Below are 23,121 nucleotides of genomic sequence, written 5' to 3'. Positions count from 1 at the left end.
GAACTACAAGTGTGAGCAACCTTAAACAATTCTCAAGTGTGAAAACACACTAGATACATTTAAGTAGGCTATTAAAGTATTTTAATTTCAACTACTTGTAGGCTAGCTGATGTGGCTATATGATCAACAAATCAATCAATCAATCATGGTAGAATCCTGCCTATTTCCCAGCAAAGATAACTGGGATAATGGCTATAGAAACACAAAATGTCAGTATCAGTAACACACATCCTTTGGCTTTTCTAAAGTTGCTGGTGGTGGTACAAGAACAGGAAAAGAACATAGTTAAGTCAACAGCATAGAGCCATGAAACAGGAAGACAACAGGACACAAGAGGAATGAGAAAGGAAACCTGGAGCAACAGAGACGTCAATGGTGTCACAATGGTGCCTGAATCAGCGCTGATGTGGGGGGTTTGGACAAATGATCCCTGGAAGGAAGTTACCAGATAAGATAGAAAACGGGGAAAAAACAGCATATACGGTCAAATATCAAAATAGTCTGTTTTATTCTCAATGTAATAAAGTTATAAACATGTCAGGCAGTGGTTTCACACTTCTTCATACTGCATATGCATTAATATCAGATAATTTCTCTCCCAAACATTTAAATACAGTACATTAAATTAAAATGTTTCCTCATCTCTGGCCTACTGAAATCCGTTCATTCATCCGTAAGAACATGTAAAGCAATTTCTATGACCACTGGTTTTGCAACAAACCTACAACATCTTTAAAAAAACAACAACGAGAGTTCTCCCAGGCAAAGAAGAACAGTTAAAACAAAAACAATTTCAAGTACAGTAATTCAAAAGAATGGCACAGAAGAGATGTTGTCCAAAGATTTGGTATTTCAGTTACATGAGCCTTGAATAATTTCTGCCACAAGCTTCATAACTTCAAACTTCATAGATTCAATGATGCTACATTAAAAGTCAAATGAACAAGTCTGCGCATTTCAAATTAGACAACAATTATACACAATTTTCATTTATAATGATGTCAGGGACTAATAAAACTTAGACAAATGGAATTTCAACACTCAGATTGGTCTTTCAAAAGGCCGAATCTCACGAAACTAGTAAAAAAAAGAAAAAATTTTGATATTGAGGCTTTTTTCTCTTCAAGATATATATATACTCCAAGTTCAGCAATCAATGTTAAGTGGTCTCTTAATTTTTTCCATATATTATACAGTAATACTGAATAAAAATAAAAAAAAAGCATATGAATATGACTTTCAAAATCATTACATTAATGATAAATTGGGGGTGGGGGGATATGCTTGTGATGGAAATGTTGCAACAAAAAAAAAGCATGGTCCCAAGAATAGGCTAAATTTTTCTTCTGTATGTATGCAAATATAAAAATATTTAATTAAAATTTTTTGAGTGAAATGCGAGTTATCGTGAGATTCTCCCAAAAGACACTGTGGTAGGATAAAATATAAGACCTCTTGTATGCCTTTTGCATTGATGTTGAAAGCAACAGAAAGGTCAGTATGTTAATAATAAAAAATCTGATATTTTTTTTCTCCATATCAGAATGAGCAATTCTGCATAAGAGCTGTTTGCAGCGTAACTCCACTATTTTCTCTGAGGGAAGATTGTTGCATGATTGCTGCGCAAATACAATGCACCACCTTTTTGTGCTGTTCCCAGCATGCCTGGAAGTTCTTCCATGACAAAACAGCGGTTATTTTATACTCGCTTCTAAGCTTTTCTCTACTTTTAACACCCTGCCTCTGTTTTCTTTGGTTTGAGAGGGCGTTTCTCTCTTTCTATATTTGTAATAATAGTTGTGAGTTTTCTCTTTCTTGTCTTTTGTGGTCCAGTCCTCAGCTCCAGCTGGTATCATATTTAGTCCAGCCCTCAGGGGGAGCCAGATAAATTCTTCGTCCACGGGATATAAAGCTGACTACGCCCCTGTAACCGGCACGGGGAACACCTGACTTCAAGTCGTCCATAACTCCCAAGTTGCGGGCCAACACTTTAAAGCTGTCTCTGCTGGAGTACTGAACTCGAAACGGCCCAGAGCCTTTCAGGCTTCCACCTTGCTGTAGTTCCTCGACCTTAACCAAGGGGGCGCTATACACTTCCTTTTCAAAGGTTTCATCGTACTTGTCCCTGACCAAGTAGGACAAGTCCAGTTTAGTGAAAGGCACAAATTCAGCATTGAGTTTTATGTAGCGCAGATACTGGTCAAAAAATTGACCCAAACTGACGCCTTTCCTACCAAATGTAATAGTCCTAGAGATCTCGGGACGAATGCACGAGCGGTCCTTCCGCTGCTCTGGGTGCCGCATCCAGTCGTCCCAGAACGCCTTGGGCCACTTGGGCTCCAACTCTGCCCAGACTTCCTTCAAAAGCATCCATCCAAGGCCAGGAAAGAAATCTGTCCGGTAAAGGAGGTCAGCCTTGCCTGGGTCAACCAGCCCATCCCGTCCATTATCATTCCAGGCGGAAATGCACCACAGAGTCGGATCCGAACTCAATATAGGGTAGAGCGCACGGAAATACTCGAAAAAGTCGGGGGCCACCTACAAAATGAAATGAGAGCAGTTAAGACATTAAGAAAAACTGATGATGAACAATAAACTATTTCTAAACTATCTGGACAGAAATGGCTACTTCTACAGGGAGTGCAGAATTATTAGGCACGTTGATTTTCTGATTATATTTTTTTCCAGGCACATTTGACCAATTCCAAACCACAGTAATCCTAATAACTACTATTGATTTAGTATTAAATAATGTATAAGTGATATATAAATGTTCATGAAGGCTGGAAATGAAAATCACCTTATATTCAGGTGTGCAGAATTATTAGGCATGTTTTCTTTTACAGATAAATTGAGCCAAAAAAGAGATTTAACTCAGACTGAAAAGTCAAAAAGTATTAAATGCCCATGAGAAGGATGCAATACTAATGCAATACTAGACATTGCAGTTAAGGCATGACCATTGGACAGTGAAATGCTCGTTGGGTCAGCAGGGTCAGACAAAAACATGTGGCGGAGAAAAGACACCTATTAACCGCAAAAGAATTAAGAATTAAGGTGAAGAATTAAGGGTGAAACCATCAGGAACCCTTTAGTCTCCAGCGCCACCATTTTCCAGAGCTGCAACCTACCTGGAGTCTCCAGAAGTGCAAGGTGTCAGGATCTCAGAGACTTCAGTTAGAATCCTAAAAAATGACCCCCACTAGATAAGAATCATAAGCTGAAGTGTTGTAAAATACATGAAGCCTGCTTTTTTATAGGCTTTATAGGTTTTATAGGTTGAGAATGACTCTTGAAGGACCAGCACCACATCCTCTAGTACCACTGTTTGAAGAATTCATCTTCCAGAATCTGGCAGTACGTTTTGAGAGTTCATTTTAGCCCATCCTGAAGTCCGTTTTGCAGAGATGGACTAAAAATGAACTCTCAAAACGTACCGATTCTGGAAGATGAATTCTTCAAACAGTGGTGCAAGAGGATGTGGTGCTGGTCCTTCAAGAGTCACTCTCAACCTATCTGTCCATAAAGCCTATAAAAAAACCTTCTTCATGTATTTTACAACACTTCAGCTTGTGATTCTTATTTAGTGGGGGTCATTTTTTAGGATTCTTTACTTAACTGAAGTCTCTGAGATCCTGACACCTTGCACTTCTGGAGACTCCAGGTAGGTTGCAGCTTTGGAAAATGGTGGCGCTGGAGACTAAAGGGTTCCTGATGGTTTCACCCTTAATTCTTCACCTTAATTCTTTTGCAGTTAACAGGTGTCTTTTCTCCGCCACATGTTTTTGTCAGACCCTGCTGACCCAACGAGCATTTCACTGTCCAATGGTCATGCCTTAACTGCAATGTCTAGTATTGCATTAGTATTGCATCCTTCTCATGGGCATTTAATACTTTTTGACTTTTCAGTCTGAGTTAAATCTCTTTTTTGGCTCAATTTATCTGTAAAAGAAAACATGCCTAATAATTCTGCACACCTGAATATAAGGTGATTTTCATTTCCAGCCTTCATGAACAATTATATATCACTTATACATTATTAAATACTAAATCAATAGTAGTTATTAGGATTACTGTGGTTTGGAATTGGTCAAATGTGCCTGGAAAAAAAATATGATCAGAAAATCAATGTGCCTAATAATTCTGCACTCCCTGTAGATGTGTTCAAAGGTGGTTAGGTGAACATTTGTTCAGCCAGCTGGCTGTTTTATAACAATGTAGAAAAAAATGTGTTTGGGCCTTAGGGAATCTCAATGGTGCTTAGCTATGATGTTCAGTAGATAAGTACTGCTTTAGAGTTAATCCACTGACCAGTTATATGTACTAATCAAATAAGTAAGGCCCAATCCCATTTCTACCCCTTAGCCCTTCACTTTCCCCTACCCCTTCATGTGAAGAGGTAGGGGTGTCTCGATTCTCTTTTGGCTGGAGTGGTAGGGGGGTAAGGAGAAGGGCCAGATAGCCCTTCAAACAAAGTTTTTTCAGGACCACACTTCGAATGAAGGGGTATGAGGAATTTCGCTGAATACACAGACTATCGTGCTGCAGCTGCTAGAATGCAAGATGTTGCCACTCGGGATCGATCACTTATGTGTTGCCTGGCTGCCAGTTTCTCCCTAACTTGCTAAACGCTCTATTTGAGTATTGTAAACACAAATTAATAATACAGTTCAAAGAAATATCTCGTCATCCTTCATAACGCAGACGATATTTACATCACGTATCGTCTGTAAACCGTAAACTCTTGCGTTACCAAGGCAACAACTGACTCGTTTGTATTACATTGCAAAGAGCTCCGTTAACACAGCACCACAGTAGAAAATGAAACCATATTCGTACCGGCCGGCTCGGATCGGCATGGAATGGAGTGGTTAACAAACAAAGAGAACAGTTTGGCCCGATGGAAAAGCGGCTTCATCAGTCTTGTATGTTCTTGTGATGGCTACGGCCACACAGGGTAACATCACCTCAGTTCTAAACATTTGATTACCGTTTTATCATTTCACCTCTTTAGTTTATTGTACTGATTATTATTTACAGTCATCTAAACTAGGATATCTAAATAACGAACACAATACAGTCTTTTGATTTTGTTTATTTGGTATTACATTTTACATTGATTTACAGGGAGTGCACTAATCACATGTTTCTTTGTGCTGAGTTACCTGGACTGTTTGGGGCAGTCCCTTCCTGGTTGGGCGAAAGGAGTGGCTAAGGGCTGAGGAGACCTATATCCGGCAGCCAGCTCATTAGGCCATACCATGTCTCACCATGTGCCAGGGGGGATTTTGTCCTTAGTTAGTTCTTGAGTTCTCAAGTGTTAGTTTGTTTACCCCTTCAATGTTATTTGGTTTTGTCAAGCCATTATATAAGCTCCCTTCTGTTTTTGTGGAGAGGTCAGTTTTTGTTAAGTTAACCTTGTGTTATGAGTTTATTTATTTGAGTTCATATTCAGTTACTTTTTTTGTTAAGGCCTAGTTATTAATTTTGGTCCTTATGTAACTTCTTCATATTTTTGGGTAATAAAACCCCACTTTTGAAAAACATCTACCTGTGTCCTCCTGCCACACTGCCTTGGTCCCTAACAGTTCTGTATCGTCTTAGGAAACTCGAAGGCTCATACGTTTTTGAACTGAAAACGAGCGCCATTTTATTAAGTCGAAATACAGCGCAAAACAACGCTGGGAGTGAGTAATTTGTTAAAGTGCTCGCACCTGATTTCTGTTAGACACACTTCACTGCTGTTGAAATGGGATATGATAACGTATGATGACTTGTAATGATGTAGTAGTGGTGTCCCATTTCTTAGGGGAATATTTTCACCTCTATGCCTTGCCACTCTAGCCTGGCAAGCCAGACCCACATCAAGATGTTGGGTCAGGAAACTCACCATTGACAGGGCTCAATCCGAGGGGTGGGACTTAAGTAAAATCACAGTTTTTTTATGACAAGGTGGTTAAAAAAAAGTAATGTGGTGTTATTCCCACAAAACATAATGATACTTAAAGGGTTAGTTCACCCAAAAAAATTACTCACCCTCATGTCGTTCGACACCCGTAAGACCCCGTTCATCTTCGGAACACAAATTAAGATATTTTTGTTGAAAGCTGATGGCTGAGAAAGGCCTCCATTGGCATACAGTACATTCACACTCACAAGACCCATAAAAGGCACTAAAAACATCGTTACAAAGTCCATCTCCCTAGAGTGGCTCTACAATAATTTTAAGAAGCGACGACAATAGTTTTTGTGCGCAAAAAAAAAAAATCAAAATAACAACTTTATTCAACACGTCCTTGTTTTCCGTTTTGGCCTCTGCCGTGAACTCTCGAAGCACCACGACGCATGCACGAGAATATGACTTAGCGCCGCCGTTCGGGAATCCATGAAATGCACACTTTAGTCCCATTTTGAGCACTACGCCGAGACCTAAAGCACGATCAATGTAGAATTCAACAGCTTAGATACGGCGCGTCTTCCTCTGCTTGTAAACAAATCTCCTCCTCGCTTCTGGGTCATGTGTCCGAACGCCGGATCTGCGTAATATTCTCGCGCATGCGTCGTGGTGCTTCGTGAGTTCACGTCCGAGGCCTACACGGAAGACAAGAACTTGTGGAATAAAGTCGTTATTTAGATTTTTTTTTTTTTGCGCTCAAAAACTATTGTTGTGGCTTCGTAAAATTATTGTAGAGCCACTCTAGTGAGATGGACTTTGTAACAACGTTTTTAGTGCCTTTTATGGGTCTTGTGAGTGTGAATGTACTGAATGCCAATGGAGGCCTATCTGAGGCCTTTCTCAGCCATCAGCTTTCAACAAAAATATCTTAATTTGTGTTCCGAAGATGAACGGAGGTCTTACGGGTGTCGAACGACATGAGGGTGAGTAATTAATGACAGAATTTTCATTTTTGGGTGAACTAACCCTTTAAGAATTAATTTGTAAAAAATACTTTTTCACCTATTTTCACCATATATTTAAAAACCTTTTAGCAAATAACTAAAAAGTGTACATTTACATGTATTCAAGATGTAAGGAAAATGTTATTACTTTTTACTGGATGGTAATTAAAAAAAATTCTTCTTGAAAATCTTATAAAACCCATTTAAAAACATGAAAATGAATACAAAAAGTATACTCCTAAAAATATATATTTTTAAAAGATTTGTCCATCCCATATTCATGGTCATTTAACTCCATTTCACCTTGAGTATGGAGGTTTGCTATTTAAATTTTTTTTTTTGTAAATTCAACACCTTTAAAGCACCGTCACAAGTCACAACAGCATTCAAAGTCTTCACAGGACACAGTAAGGAGTATGCAAAAAACATATTTGCCTAGATAGCAAAGTTAAACAAGCTCCTTGATCCCTTCCTTTAGAGAACTCACGACAACAGAACTGGAGCTTTACCGCTGCCCTATTAATGGGGGTTTTTTTGGGTGCATATTAGACTTTGTAATCAGTTCACCTGTGAGAATTTCAAAGGAAAGGGTTCAGAAATGTGCAAATGAAAATATTCCCTCTGAGCGAGAGACACGCTCATATCAAAATTCCTCTTCATGAATTATGAAAGAGAGAAAAAAAAAGTGACTTCCTTTCAGATACGGTCCTATTCAGATCTGGTTAACATATAATGATGCTCAAATGCAGGATGAATACGACCATTGAGTACTAGTCATAAATGCACATATTCAAAACATATTCATCATCTTACCTCCAGGTCATCCTCCACAATGACCACTGTGGAGTAAGCAAAGACATTGAACACTTGGTTCAGAGCCCAACGGTAGTGCCTGGCGATCTTGTAGTAACCCTGGAACTTCCTGTGATCAGGTCGCACTGGAATGTCCGCTAGATCCGGTTGGCTAATGTGGGTTATCTGACTGCCATAGGAGCCAATCACCCTTGCCGTATCTGCATGGCCACAGTCCTGGCTGACAATGATTGGATTAAGCTCAGCAGAAGGACGGTACTGTATCAATTTATCCAAACTCCTCTTCACTGTTACTCTGTCACAGGCAATGACGAGAATTGGGATAATGATTTGTGGGCTTGGCTTAGTAAGGCCTACTTCATTTTTCACCATTTGCTTGTTCTCTTGGTCCAGTTCCTGCTCTTTCGTGACAAGCAGAGGTGGCGTGACCATTATAGTCTGTGTCTTTTTTGTGACAGTTTTTGTATCATCTACAACTTTAAGACTTGGAGAAACTGCAGGAATCTGCTGAGGTTTTTTATGCTCCTCAATGTTCTTTTCATCTTTTGTGCCCTCAGATTCTCTCTTTCCCAATTCTTTCCGCTGTTCCCATAGTTCCCTGTGACTCTGTATCTGTTTGAGGAGCTTTTTCTGAGTCTCCAGTTCCGATTCTACTTCTTCGGCCAATCTGATCACTTCGCCGGCCAATCCGTTAGTTCCACCCACTTTTGCTTTTCTGGCTCCCCATTCCTCTCCGGCTCCTGGTTCAGCTCCGCCTCCCTCACCAAGTCGGCCAATGGGAGGCCTCCCCCATAAGAAGAGGAAGAGCAAGGCGTTCCAGGCGACAAACAGAAATGCTCCACACAAAATAAGAGATCCTTTCTTGCGAACCATGGCCCAGTGACACCACACGAGGGACTGTAGTGAGGAAAATGCTACAAATAGGGGAAAAGGAAGATATACATTTAAAAATAAGGATAAAAATAAATAATTCACAGACAAGAGTGAGGTACAGAACAGATAAGGCCAGTTTAATGACTCATGATGCATGTCTATTTGCTGGGTAATATTTACTGATTTTGATAGTTATAGCTAGAATAAAGAAAATCTGGTGCATCTGAGAAACGTATGTTTACTTTGTATTATACACAATATTCGTAGAAAACATTTGTTGAAAATGTGGGATGTAGTATGTAAATTAATTAATTAAGATCACTCATTTATTAAAAATTTAACTTATTTTACTAAGATATATTTAGTTAGATTTTTACATTATTAAAATCTAACTTCACTATAACAATCTTATACACTCACCGGCCACTTTATTAGGTACAACTGTTAATCAGCCAATCACGTGGCAGCAACTCAATGCATTTAGGCAGACATGGTCAAGACAATCTGCTGAAGTTCAAAATGAGCATCAGAATGAGGAAGAAAGGTGATTTAAGTGAATATGGCATCGTTGTTGGTGCCAGACGGGCTGGTATGAGTATTTCAGAAACTGCTGATTTACTGGTATTTTCAAGCACAACCATCTCTAGGGTTTACAGAGAATGGTCAGAAAAAGAGAAAATATCCAGTGAGCGGCAGTTCTGTGGGTGAAAACGCATTGTTGATACGGTCAGATGAGAATGGCCAGACCATAGCTGACAGAAAAGCAACAGTAACTCAAATAACCACTCACTATAACCCAAGTATGCATCTGTGAACGCACAACACATCAAACCTTGAAGCAGATGGGCTACAGCAGCAGAACAACACACCGGGTGCCACTCCTGCCAGCAAAGAACAGGAAACTGAGGCTAAAGTTTGCATGGGCTCATCAAAATGAGACAATAGAAGATTGGGAAAAACGTTGCCCGGTCTAATGAATCTCGATTTCTGCTGCAAATTTCAGATGGTAGGGTCAGAATTTGGTGTAAACAACATGAAAGCATGGATCCATCCTGCCCTGCATCAACGGTTCAGGTTGGTGGTGGTGGTGTAAGGGTGTGGGGGATATTTTCTTGACACACTTTTTTTGCCACACCAATTGAGCCACAGCCTACCTGAGTATTGTTGCTGATAATGTCCATCCCTTTATGACCACAGTGTACCCAATCTTCTGATGGCTACTTCCAGCAGGATAGCGCACCATGTCATAAATAGGCCTGTCGCGATAGTCAATAAATCAATTAATCGCACAATAAAACAAAAAAGAGCTCGATAATTTTTCCAGCCGCGATAATTTCCACTTGCATGCTTGTTTGTTTTCCTCGTCTCTCTTTCTCTCTCTCCCTGGTGCCGGCGTGATGAGACGTCATACTCGACCAGATTCGCCTGGAACTCGTGCTTCTTCGGTTGAGGAGCCGCGCGCAAAATTACAAAATTTGACGTGCACACCAGCAAGCGAAATGGGGTCTCATGCACTCAACGCGCACTACCGCTCCTTCGCGCTCGCGTCGAGTTTAAACAAGGCTTAAAGCTACACTGAAGTTGGCAGTTTGATAAATGCAAGTTAATTCTTCAGCTTAATCTTTGTGTGCTTCAAGTTCAATCTTTGTGTGCTAAAAAGGCACAGAAGTTCCTGTAGAGATAGCAATACATTCTCCTTTTTTTGCCAAATAAATAAAAAAAGCATGTCATCAATGTCTTCTCTCTTGCTGTATCAAAATCTCACCTAGCTTTCCTCAGAGATGGTACCAATAATGTGCTTAAAGTTAAGTCAAATTCAGTTTGTGCATGAGTACATGATATAACAATTCTTTTTAATACTGTATCCTAAATTGTGGATAATTAAGCTAATTATCATATGCTGAAGTACATTTCTGGAGTGTTAACAATTAAAAGAAAAAACAACAAGAACCGTACAGAACCGAAAACCGTGTGCCTAAAACGAACCGTGGGTTTTGTGAACCGTGCCACCCCTAATATGCACCTAAAACACAATCATCCGTTGCAGTTTTCATCCATTTTATTTATTGTTTTTGGTATTTATTCAAGGGCATTTTTTGTTAACAGACTGAGAGTCCATTGCTTTTATTGTTTTTGGTTGTTTTGTTCATTTATTGTGGATATTTAAAATGTTTTCCATTTTCAGTGTTAAATAGTCTTTAGAAATAAAAGTTTATTGATCTTTGAAAAGGTGTACCAGCATTATTATGCCATTATAATTATTTTAGATGAAAATGGTCTCAGAACGACAATATTATCATTTATCACAATAATTTCTTGGGCAATTTATCGTCCAGAAAAATTTGTTATCGTGACAGGCCTAGTCATAAAGCCCAAATCATCTCAAACTGGTTTCTTGAAAATGACAATGGGTTCACTATACTCAAATGGCCTCCAGTCACCAGACCTCAATCCAATAGAGCAGCTTTGGGATGTGGTGGAATGCGAGATTCGCATCATGGATGTGCAGCAGACAAATCTGCAGCAACGGTGTGATGCCATCATGTCAATATTGGCCAGAAGTTTGAACAGAAGTCGACAGTTTGTTTTAAAAACTGCTGACTACAGTTATGATGAATCACTTATTGAAGGCAGTTAGTTACCCACAAGCCAACCCACAAGTCTCTTGTGATGGCTCCAACAACATTTATCACATCATGTCTTGTCTTTACATTCACATCATGTCGTAATGGTGTTTGGATGGGAAATATTGGGCTACGTAGCCTATAGAAGAAGTTTATCGCAGTATGATTACCCTTAAATCTTTCTTTCACTAACAGTCTCGCCAATATTTCATCTGTACAACAGCTGCCTTCATCTTGAACACAAATTAGAGTATTTCATTCACCCCACTCCACAGGAGGGCTTTAGGAAGTACAAACTTCCCAGCATGCTTTGAAAACTATGCATACCCAGCTCTTGGCAGGCTGAGGGCACTCCAGAGTAATTAAAACTGACAGTTTGATCAGACCGCCGTGCGCCATCAATGCGAGAGAGCACTCCGTAATTATCATGACAGTCAATGATGATTTTTTTCCACATTCGGGTGAACTGAACCAAAAAAAATCACCATGAAGATATCACTCTAAACTGTCCTGCTGTGTTTCTCAGAGAAACTCTGGATCCCAATTAGCCGATGTGTTTCATGACCCCACATGTCTTTGGGCAGCAGGAGCAGGCTACTAACAAGGGCTAGCCTATTTTTTCTAAGTGGGCCAAACCAACACAATTTGTATACCAGAAAGGAATTTCCTTCTAAATGAGGCCTACAATTCCCAAGAGTGAAATTTAGAAGGATTCCGTCTATATGATGTCAGTTTCACTATAGTGCCAAGTGTGGTTTTATGTTACCATGTGTGTTGTGATCAATGAACAGAAGTCTGTCATTGGCAAAAGAAGAGTCTCTGCATGCTTCCAGCCAGGCAGAACTGAACATTCGTCCACCCAAAAACAGAAACGTGGCATTGCCCAATGGTTCTTGTGTGGGATTTACGAGGTCATAAATGTTCTTTGAGTAAGCACTTTTTCATTGGACACAAAACCCATGGCACTCATGAAGGATGGCAAATATTATGCAGGCACTATCCGCGTAAGAAAAACAACATTATTCAGGTGGACTCTGAATACTGAAATTGAGAAAGACAAGACAGGACTGACAGTATTGATCCCTGAGAAGAAATACAAGTGCAAAGGTCACATGGAGTCTAATAATCTAGTTCCTCACTGTAATTTCTACTAGTGAACATCTGGGTTTTTCACAAGCAAATACTCATGCTTATAGTCAATATAAACTACCGTTGAAAAGATTTTTGAGTGTTTTTAAAAAAAGCTTCTTATGCTCACCAAGGCTGCATTTATTTGATCAAAAGTAGAAACAGTAATATTGCGAAATATTATTTTAAAATTTTAACTTACTCCTGTGATGGCAAAGCTGAATTTTCAGTGCCATAACTTCAGTCTTTAGTGTCACATGATCATTCAGAAATCGTTTTAATATGCTGATTTGCTGCTCAAGAAATATGCCTTATAGCAACGTTGAAAACAATATTTTAATATTACCTTAATATTTTTGCAGAAACTGTGAAACATTTATTTAGTTCAAAAGAACAGTATTTGAAATAGAAATATTTTGCTACAATATAAAAAGTATTTTCAGACCCGTAGATTGTTTGCTTTGTTCCAAAACAGGGATTAAAATTGTTACAATGTTATACAATTTCTTCTTGGTTCGGTTCGTTTTTTAAACGGACCAAAATGGGTTAACACAAACCGCTCTCATTTTTCAGAGTGCACCTTTTAATGTTAAAGGAACACTCCACTTTTTTTGAAAATAGGCTAATTTTACAAGTCCCCTAGAGTTAAATAGTTGAGTTTTACCGTTTTTGAATCCATTCAGCTGATCTTTGTATCTGGCGATAGCACTTTTAGCATAGCTTAGCATACATCATTGATTCTAAACAGTCCATTAGCATCTCATTCAAAAAATGACCAAAGACACTTTCAATATTTTTCCTATTTAAAACTTGACTCTTCTACAGTTACATCGTGTGCTAAGACAAACTGAAAATGAAAAGTTGCGATTTTCTACACCTATATGGCTAGGAACTACTTTCTCATTCCTGCGTAATAGTCGCGGATCTTCGCGGCCGTACCATGGCTGCAGCGGTGCAATGATTTGTTGGTATTCTGTGAAACATGGTGGTAGTATACACCTTCGACTTACTATCACAGCCCTTTACAACACACAGAACCATGGCTAATCACACAGGTAAATCCACAACACAATTTGTCGGCTGCAAGCCTGAAACTTTCTCTGCAACTACACGAACTTAGTGCCGGTCACATTGAAAATTACCTAGCTGGGGGCTACTTTCAGGCGCTGTAATATCATTGCGCCGCTGCAGCCATGGTACTGCCGCGAAGATCCACGACTATTACGCAGGAATGAGAAAGTAGTTCCTAGCCATATAGGTGTAGAAAAACGCAACTTTTAATTTTCAGTTGGTCTTAGCACACGATGTAACTGTAGAAGAGTCAAGTTTTAAATAGGAAAAATATTGAAAGTGCCTTTGGTCATTTTTTGAATGAGATGATAATGGACTGATCAGAATCAATGATGTATGCTAAGCTATGCTAAAAGTGCTACCGCCAGATACAAAGATCGGCTGAATGGATTCAAAAACGGTAAAACTCAACTATTTAACTCTAGGGGACTTGTAAAATGAGCCTATTTTCAAAAAAAGTGGAGTGTTCCTTTAAGGTGTTGTGCTGAATTCTGTGACCGTAGTAGACGCTGTATTGAGCTAATCCTAACCCCAATCCTAATCCTAACCATACCATCATTATGTGTACAGTACGGTCTGATAATTTGGTATAACACCGGGATTCCACTCATAGTGGTAATCCGTCAGGATGGATAGACAACAGTTCAGATAGCTTTCATTATATTACTTTATTATTTTGAGCATGAATCAAGGCTTTGTCGGAACCACATTCTTACCTTGTACTTGTTTTTGAGAAGAGCAAAATAGGCGCCATTTTAAAATGAAACGTGTGCTTCATCTTTGCTCCAGGTTAACCCACAATTCATTTTGAAGGTATTACCAAAACAAATACTGCTGCTTTTCACGCAATGTTTGCAATTACCCATCATACATTGTGATATAGTCTGGTTCGTTGGGTCGGATTGTTTTCTCACCTCAAGCAAACAGCTCTAGAGTTCGTTTTCAAGCGGCCCAGGTCAACCTGCTTTGCTTTGCCGTTTTCAAGTCATGGAGAAAACACAACTGGTTCAAACAAATGCTCCAAAGGAGTTTACTGTCTTTACTGTCACTCTTGCTCAATTTAATGTATCCTTGCGGAGTAAAAGAAAAGAAAAATCTTACTGGCCCCAAATTTCTGAATTATACATGGATATACTAATATTTAACAATATCATATGAGATGTGCACAGAAATTAGCATTAACATAATCTCTCAAATTAAATCTGTTCATCGTATAAAGCGATTGTGTCTCTTCAGAAGACTTGATTAAATCACTTGATTCATATGGATTTATTTTACAATCTCTTTATAAACGTTTTGAATAGTCAGAATTATGGTTGAATATCCTTTCAATGGAGGGACAGAAATCTCTCAGATTGCATTAAAATATCTTCAAGTCTTATCAGTTTGGAAATTATGACAGAATTTTGAGGTTAAAAGGTTAAAAAAATGTAACAATCTGCATCTAAAGCAACATTTTTCCACAGGAAATCTACAACTGAAAACAACCCGCTTCCCTTTCTGACATTAGTCAGATCTTGTTTAGCTAGTGAAATAAACTGTTTGATGACAAAGTCCATTCATTGTTTGTGACAGACACTGAGCCGCACACAAAAAGTCAATACGGGTTCATAAGACTGCTTGTCATTCTGTTCCCACCACACACGTAACACTGCGAACACCGATTCAAACATTGATTAAACTGCATTTCCATTTCATATACCACCAGTGCTAAAGGGTTAAACGATACTATAAAACAGCCTAAGAGTTACAATGTAGTAAAAAAGTGCTTTGCACAGGAAAGGTGTCTGCTGTGCCATTAATAACCTCAGTAATCTTCTGGCTGCAAGCAACTAATCTCCACTTAACCCTGTTAGTAAAGATGTCTAACTTCTCTGCACTCACTCACAAAACAACAATCAGCAGGACAGACGGAACCATTTAAGCCTTGATGGGTCTGAAACTCCCCTAATCATGCTTTTTTTGTGGAACAAACAAGACAGAAACACATCCAGTTCCCTGTTGTGCCTGCACACACACACACACACACACACACACACACAAAGCGTAGTTTCATCAAAAACACCTGGAACCAAATGTGTCCACTAAACAGAAGACTTTTTAACAGGCAAAAGACAAGATTGTACAAAGAGCCTGCCGAATGAGTAAAGGGGTAAAACATTATATATACAAAAAAAGCAAGAGACGCCCAGAGATCATGAAGACCACAGGAACAAATCAACCAGAAACAAAAACAAGATGCCCAAAAGTTGCTTATGTGGCAGTGGATCGTATGGAATAGATAAGACGTATTGTTAAGCATTACCTGGACACAGAGCAGACTATGTTCCCACGTCTCTCCCCCAACTATTCACAAGGAGCTGATCAGCAAGAAACAGATGAGCAAAAGGGGAGGGGTATAGAAAGGAAAGGGGAGGGAAGTACTGTACTCATGTAAAGAGAGAACACTGCCAGTTAACGCTCCAAAGAACTTTTAACACCCCCTTCACTCGCATTAACACATGTGACACCCTGAAAGGTTAACTTATAAAGATGGAAGGTTCAGCTGTTCTGAACATGAAACGTAAGAACACATGTTTAGAAATGTTAGGTTAAACTGGAGAATAAGATGTAGAATTACAAATAGAGTTTCCTAAAATGCACCATGGAAACCATAATTATTGTTATTCTATTGCTACAGTTATGTTTCCTAAAATAAAACAGTGGGAACTTGATCTTAGCCACCAATAAAAAAAACAGGAATATTTTGAAATCTTCAACTGTTTGCAGGGAATCTCATATATATTCATTTATTATGATTATACAGATTAATACAGTCAGTTCTGGTTAGTATTATTTTAATATTATTTATATATGGAAGCTTGTTTGTCACTGACAAAATAACACAGGTAATTGTGACTTTTTATCTCACAATTCTGACTTTTTTTCAGAATTGTAAGATATAAACTCACAATTGCGAGTTATAAAGTAAGAATTGCATGATATAAGGTCGCAATTGCAAGTTATAAAGTAAAAATTGTGAGATATAAACTCGCAGTCAGTCTTTTTTCCCCCTCAGAATTGGACTTGCAATTGCGAGTTTATATCTCACAATTCTGAGAAAAGTCAGAATTGTGAGAGAAAAAAATGTCAGAATTGTGGATTTATACCTCGCAATTCTGATAATATAACTCACAGTTGCTAGTTTATATATTCTGAGAAAAAAGTCAATTGCAAGATGTAAACTTGCAATTGCGAGGAAAAAAGTCAGAATTGTGATTATTTATTTATTTCAGATCTGTAACAATCACTTTCTGTAATTATTGTGATTACACTTTGTTGGCTTTGTATATCGTCATCCTTTTTTTGTTTCATTTTACATATTGCACAGATTTGTTATATGAAGGGTCTCTTTGTTTGTTTTTGATGTTTGAAAACCATAATAAAAAATAATATACATAAAAATAAATTATTCTCTGGCGGAAACAAACTTCCATATTTATACTATACTATTATAGCATTTATTAATATTTTGAATTTGCTTTTATTTTTATATTTTCAGTTTTCATTTTACTTTAAGTTTTAGTATTTTTGTTAGGTGCTTTGTCATTTTTATCAGTTTTTTTGTTAAATATTTCTATTTAGCTTTAAGTTTTATGTTTTCAGTCATTTTAGTACTTGAAATTAAGCTTATTTCAGTTCATTGCAAAGGCAATTTTCAGGTTTTTTTAAGTTTAAGATTTTCATCTAATATTTAAATTTTATTTCAACATCATTTCAATTAACGCAAACTATTTTTAATACTTGTAGTTAATAATATTACTAATCCTGGTTCTTGAATCCTTAATTTATATATATGTATATATGTATATATATATATATATATATATATATATATATATATATATATACCCAGATAGCAAAAAATATCGGCACGGCTTCTTTTTGCCGCCGGCCCTAAGCTGTCGGCTATAGGTGCGTCCCGCTGGCGGTGACGAAACGTTTGCCGCCGAATACGTCACTCCCATTTCTTGCGAGATGCCGCGGCCGACTAGCCGGCGGGCCGCCGGCTTCATTTTCTCTGGCGGTTGCCTCCGCCTTATGGACCGCGGCCGGCTGGCGGCAAGCCGCTTTGATATACAAGGATTTCTACTCTCATATTCGACCAGCCACTTGGCTATGTTTGGCTTGTTGGGAAATAGAGTGGAACTGACAGCATTTTAACTAGTTCTCACATTTGAAGCGATTATAAAATCATAATAGCCTAGCCTATATGTGAATTATATCAAATATTAGTTTTTTTTTGCTCCAAAGCCATTAGGGTTTATAACAGATTCTTGACTCTTGATTCCATGATAAGGTTAGGTTTAGGAAATTACATTTAAATTTTCACTTGATTATTTGCATGTTGAGTGTGTTTAAACAGTGTTGGTCAATTTGACCCATAATGGATGTAATACTTTTTTTTTCTTTTTTTTAGCATAATAGGAGGGTTAAGAAAGTTTGAAAGTTCATTTTAGGATATTGAACACTTTTATTTTTGTATTGCCCTTTTTCTATTTCTTTTTGGACTGACTTTAAAATAGACATGACAAAAAATTAGAACTTAGAACTTCATGACATTTTACTTTGTTTTCAAAACCCATATTTTTCTGAAAAACAAAAATATATTATTAATTATTTAGGAAAAATTCTACATTCATAAGACAAGAATAACTCAAAAGAAGCCCTCTAATATTACCTTTTATAAAGCTGATTTTTACAATATACTTTGAAACCCTTTCAAACATGAGGTCGCAAAACAAAAAGCTTACAAAAACAGAAACCTGAAAGCTTTTCAATTTCATGTGACTGCCTTAATATTATAAAGTATTTTCTATCTCAGAATTCTTATTTTTATTATTTATTTTATATAGGCTACATTGTTACATTTGTTGTTATTCTTTGTTCTACATATTCGGAACTGTACCACAATGCTTTATTATTTTTATTTTTCTCTCATTGTACTTTTTGTATTGTACTTGTCTATAAATGTACTAATTTAAATAAAAATAAAACCAAACCAAACAGAGAAGTACCTCCACCGGCCGAGAGGGGCAGTATACCTAAAAAAGACGGAAAACAAACCGGAAAAACATATGAAACAGATTTACCAACAGCGGCCGGCAACTTATCACACGGTTTTAGTATTTGAAGAGAGGAGATCAGAAAATATCCTCGACTACGAGCGTTTAAGTAAGTACATGTTTCCTTTTTGTGTAACACAATATTATGTTCATTTTTGATGTATATACCGGTAGGTTGTTTTAATTTGTTTGTGCCGACACGCACGCTGATATAACTGTGTTAGCTAACACGTGCTGTTTCGCCTTTTTTACACACTGAGTTCAAGCATGTTCTACATGTTCAAATGTATCTAGCTACTGTAGGTAAATTAGCCAAAGCTTTACATCTAGAAAGACTTAAGTTTAACTTTTGGTGTTTTCTAACAAAACAGAATGATGTATATGTTATTTAAATTATTTTGTTAGTCCGAACAAGCATGCTGCTAGGTCAGTTTTAGCGAGTGTTAGCTAACATGTGCTGTGTTGCTACTGTTCTTCTAGCATTTAAGGTGATTTATGAGTTATTTCTCTGAACTGCTGTACTTTTTATGTTTGAGGACAATGCAGTTTACTTGAATCACTACACTGAATGAATACATTTTACTGTTCCACATTTGGCTGACCAGTTTTTCCCCCCACAGCATAGCTACTGTATATTCTGTATAACGTTAACAATGCGGTTTTGTTCACATTTTCTTGCAGATACCTTGACCAGAGCACAATCGGTTATCTTCATCCAAGAGACCTACTGTTGGACAATCGTTTCGGCTTTCAAGGTAAATAAATTGTTAGTCACAATGTCTAGTTACTGGGCTATAAGGAGAAGAATATTGAAAGGAGTTGAGATGGACAAACAGGAAATTGCAGCTGTTGGAAACTTAAACAGTATGGAAAATTGTGCCTTTAGTTGTTGTTTTATTTATATATATATATATATATTTTTTTTTTTATGTAGATTTCCAGAATGAGAACCAAGCCCTGAGGGAAAGCAATGCACGAGCAGGTGAGAACATGCACTCTTTCTTAAATTTTACTTCTTTGACTGTGATGTAGGTCCAAAATTACCAAATGCCTTTCATTTTGTAGCTTCGGATGGCAGCGGCTCACTTCAAGAGCAGGTGAAGGAAGTGAAACAATGTTGATGACGTTTGCTCGTACTGGGCAATCAGGTACAACTTGCAAACAACACCTGTGGTTGTTGGTTTAATTCCCACTGGGGCCACCTGTACATGTAGTAGACCTAGTTGTAAATGTCATAGTTTAGTAGTTGAGGGACCAGGACTTACTGCTTTATTCTTTTATTCTGTGAACCCCTGTAGGTGCAGATCAGACCCTAATGCTGCGACGTCTTGGAGAGTTTGGCGATGTTGTGCGTAGCATGGACAACAAAATGGACACTATGCGGCAACATTTCAGTGCCAATGTGTCTTTTGGAGAGTTCTCCCTGCCAGGGGGTCTGTTACTCCCCCTCGACAACCCATTTGGCGTTGCTTGACAACAGTTTGAGGCAGGATAAAGAGCTCCAGTAAGTGTGCTGATTTTGTTTATAATGCTGTAGGGTAATCTAAAAAGTAAAATTTAAGATTGTACACTGCATATTCTACAGTCTGAATCCACAGCCTGTCACATTTTTATATTTATGTATGAGAAGCTTCAGAGATATGTAATTTGTAACACTTTTTTGTATTTTCAGCTTCGGTTTTTGGCAATCAAATGTGGGAGGGACCTAAAAACAACCGTGTGGCGAATGCTTCAGAGTATCTTCTCTAATCACCTTTCCATTAATACAACCTGGACTGGTGTAGGGGATAAAGCATGTTTTAGAGACATGTTCCTGAAGACCATTGTTCAAAGTAATATATATAGATATATAGATATATAGATATATAGATAGATAGATAGATAGATAGATAGATAGATATATAGATAGAAATATATAAATTTGTTATATATTTAAGTAGATGTGTGTGGCCTTATGTCATTCAAATGGAATGACAGATCTGTATTTTCTACAGGAGCCATCCGGAAGAACCCGGCAACCCAGGATGCCACTGATGAGGCGGTCCAGGTTAACGTTATGCGTTACCTGAAAGGAACATCTGATCATGAAGGCGGAAAAAGACGCCGCACAGCTGAGAGGGACCCACAGCCGACCTCTTACACCTAGGCTGACTACTGACACCTGGAACCCTTTCTTTATCCTGCAGTCAGTAACATCAAGACCCCTAAAGAAGCCAGAAGTTTCAGGCTACACTCACCCAATCCACACTGTTCACTGTGGAAATTACTTTTTTTTTTTTATTCCCTGTGACCCTGCCTTGAAGGCAGCTCCTTGGATGGATATGGGATGGCGAGGTTGTTTGTCCTTTATATAGGCGCACAAGAAATCACTGAAGATAAGCCAATTTGCGCTGCCTCATTCTGGAGGTCGGGGAAAACCAGAGAACCCATAGTCAGGCTTGTTATAATGGTCTGTTCTACTACTGTTCTATTCTTCTCCAGAGCTTTACTCTAAATTATTACCATTTATCCTATTGTTAGAAATGGCTTGTTAAATGTGATGTTATACCTCGATTTATTTGGTATCCTGCACATTCTTTGGTACCAAATATCCTCATTATTTGATATAATGTTTAATGGTAATTCTTTTCATCCCAGAGCTGACGTCTTTGTTATTAACAAATATTGTAGTGTTATAATTTGCTTGTAAGGCTGTTTTTTTTTTTAAACCAAAATTTAATTGGAAACATGCAGGTTCTTTAGTAAAAATTGTTATTTATAGGCCTATTTAAGCTTATTTATTGTCTGTTATTTGTATTTCATTTATATTATCTTGTATCATTGACAGTTACTGTACTTTGAAATGTGGAATAAAAATGCCAAATGGGAATTTATCTGGTTTGTTCAATTATTATCCATCATAAACTGCATGTTACAAATATGAATAATAAATAAATAAATATATATTATTTATTACACAATAAGCGGAGGCAGATCGCTCGAAAAAAGCGTTTGCCTCCGCCGGGCCGCCTTCTGGTATAAAGGCGGCGGAACGGCGGTTTGCCTGCGGGCCGGCGGCGGAACGAAGGCGGTAGGAAGCCGGCTGCCGCTTTTAAAAAGCGGCTGCCGCCGGCGGTGCGCCGTCAAACGTGTTTGCGATTACGCAATTCTGACGCTTCTACAACCGCCGGATCACCGCCGGTGGTCCGCCGACTCATTGCTATCTGGGTATATATATATATATATATATATATTACTATTTCACTATTATTAAACATTATTTGCTTACAATATTACATTATATCATTATATCAGTTTAAACAAATATCCGTAATAGGGACAACTAACGATAGAATTCACAGGATTTTTTATTTTTTTTACCAAGCGCTTAAGAGAAAAACAAAGACATCCTCATGTGTTTGTCTGAAGGGTAAAGTAGAGTGTTAAGTTATAGTGTAAGGTGACGTGGCATATGGTTTAACTTGTACATGTTTGACCGGTTGAGTGTGTGAGTCGCACAGCTGAAGTCTGTCATCATAAACACTAGCAGATGGACAGAACACACAGTACTGACTGGACATGATGTTAAAGGTTCAACTGGACCGACTTTCCCTTTTAACCCTCAGAAAGAGATCATCTACTGCATTAAACCTGCCTGAAGCTACAACTCATGATAGAATATGAGGGTCATCATGACTTGAGAAGGATGTATTCATAGATGCATTCTGGTCTTTAAAACAGTTTCACACTCACACTGGTTAAAAAATCACAGCGTTGTATTAATATAACAGTGGCTAACACTTAGTTCTACACACCACAAACCACGACCGCTCTCACCTTTCATCATCTCTGAACAGGATGGGGTTAAACAGCGAGATGACCGTGACCGAAGAGATGCTGACCGTCAGAATGAAAGCTTCACTTTTCACTCTTCATCAACATCCTCATCGGTCGCCTTCACTCGGCGCTGCTGTCAATATTCGGCTCTTTCCATTCCTGCAGCTGTCGCCCATTTCCCTCTCTACCCGAGTGTGTGTGTCCCGCTCAGTGTTTCACATCCGGTAAGGTCTGCAGCGATCTAAACTGGCGAGGTGAGGACGTGCGGTTTCGGACTCTTGTTTAAACGTCCGTGTTTGCAGTTATGCACTGATGGAGGGCTTCATTTGACGCCGCCGCTCTGTGTGTGTGTACAGTCAAAGCGATTCTCCACTTCCGGATTGACTCATTAAGTAGGACCCGCCCCCCTTGCGCTTCCCTCCCCTTCGCCATTTCCCTAGCAACAAGATGCCTTAGCAACCGTCGCGAGGTGGTGATGGGCAGCTGAATGCTTGTTATATCTGCAATAAATTCATAAAGAATGAATCTCACTGGGGAGAAAAATGTCTGGGTCATTATCAACCCAATATCAAAAGATAAAGAAATAAATGTATATTTATTTTAGCCTATTTGGGGATTTGTACTGCATTGTAACATTATTATTATTATTATGGCAATTAACCACATTACTGTAATGAAGAAAAGTTTATAATTGGTGTATCATTAAAGTACCTGAATCTGAATAAATCAAAAATAAAGTAACCCTTGTACTATTTGAAATCTAAATCATGGGTCAAATTGACCCTAATTGG

At 38.2% G+C, this 23,121-nt stretch overlaps 1 protein-coding gene and 1 long non-coding RNA gene across 5 annotated transcripts; one reads left to right on the top strand and one right to left on the bottom strand.

Moving 5' to 3' along the window:
- Positions 1-480: 480 nt before the first annotated feature.
- Positions 481-22,712, bottom strand: mgat1b (alpha-1,3-mannosyl-glycoprotein 2-beta-N-acetylglucosaminyltransferase b). 3 transcript variants are annotated; one of them, XM_079829754.1, is made up of 3 exons: positions 22,331-22,712; positions 7,714-8,627; positions 481-2,538 (listed from the first exon to the last, which is right to left on the bottom strand). In XM_079829754.1, exons 1-3 carry the CDS (start codon positions 22,338-22,340, stop codon positions 1,837-1,839), a joined length of 1,626 nt encoding a protein of 541 aa, XP_079685880.1. In that variant the 5' UTR covers positions 22,341-22,712; the 3' UTR covers positions 481-1,836. The 3 variants fall into 3 exon arrangements, with proteins under 3 accessions (XP_079685880.1, XP_079685881.1, XP_079685879.1); XM_079829755.1 differs by lacking the exon at positions 22,331-22,712 and adding an exon at positions 15,715-15,786; XM_079829753.1 differs by lacking the exon at positions 22,331-22,712 and having other exon boundaries at positions 7,714-10,535.
- LOC307134215 lies at positions 18,497-21,383 on the top strand. Of its 2 annotated transcripts, XR_013817531.1 has the most exons (7): positions 18,497-18,623; positions 19,196-19,269; positions 19,449-19,496; positions 19,580-19,662; positions 19,813-20,018; positions 20,187-20,346; positions 20,509-21,383. It is a non-coding gene; the product is annotated as an uncharacterized lncRNA (long non-coding RNA). The 2 variants fall into 2 exon arrangements; XR_013817530.1 differs by lacking the exon at positions 20,187-20,346.
- Positions 22,713-23,121: the final 409 nt, after the last annotated feature.

The sequence above is a fragment of the Gobio gobio genome (assembly GCF_949357685.1).
Source record: "Gobio gobio genome assembly, chromosome: 11".
In the NCBI taxonomy this organism is placed as follows: domain Eukaryota; kingdom Metazoa; phylum Chordata; class Actinopteri; order Cypriniformes; family Gobionidae; genus Gobio; species Gobio gobio.
The sequence above is the reverse complement of the archived record's forward strand: the minus strand, read 5'-3'. Positions and strand labels throughout refer to the sequence as shown.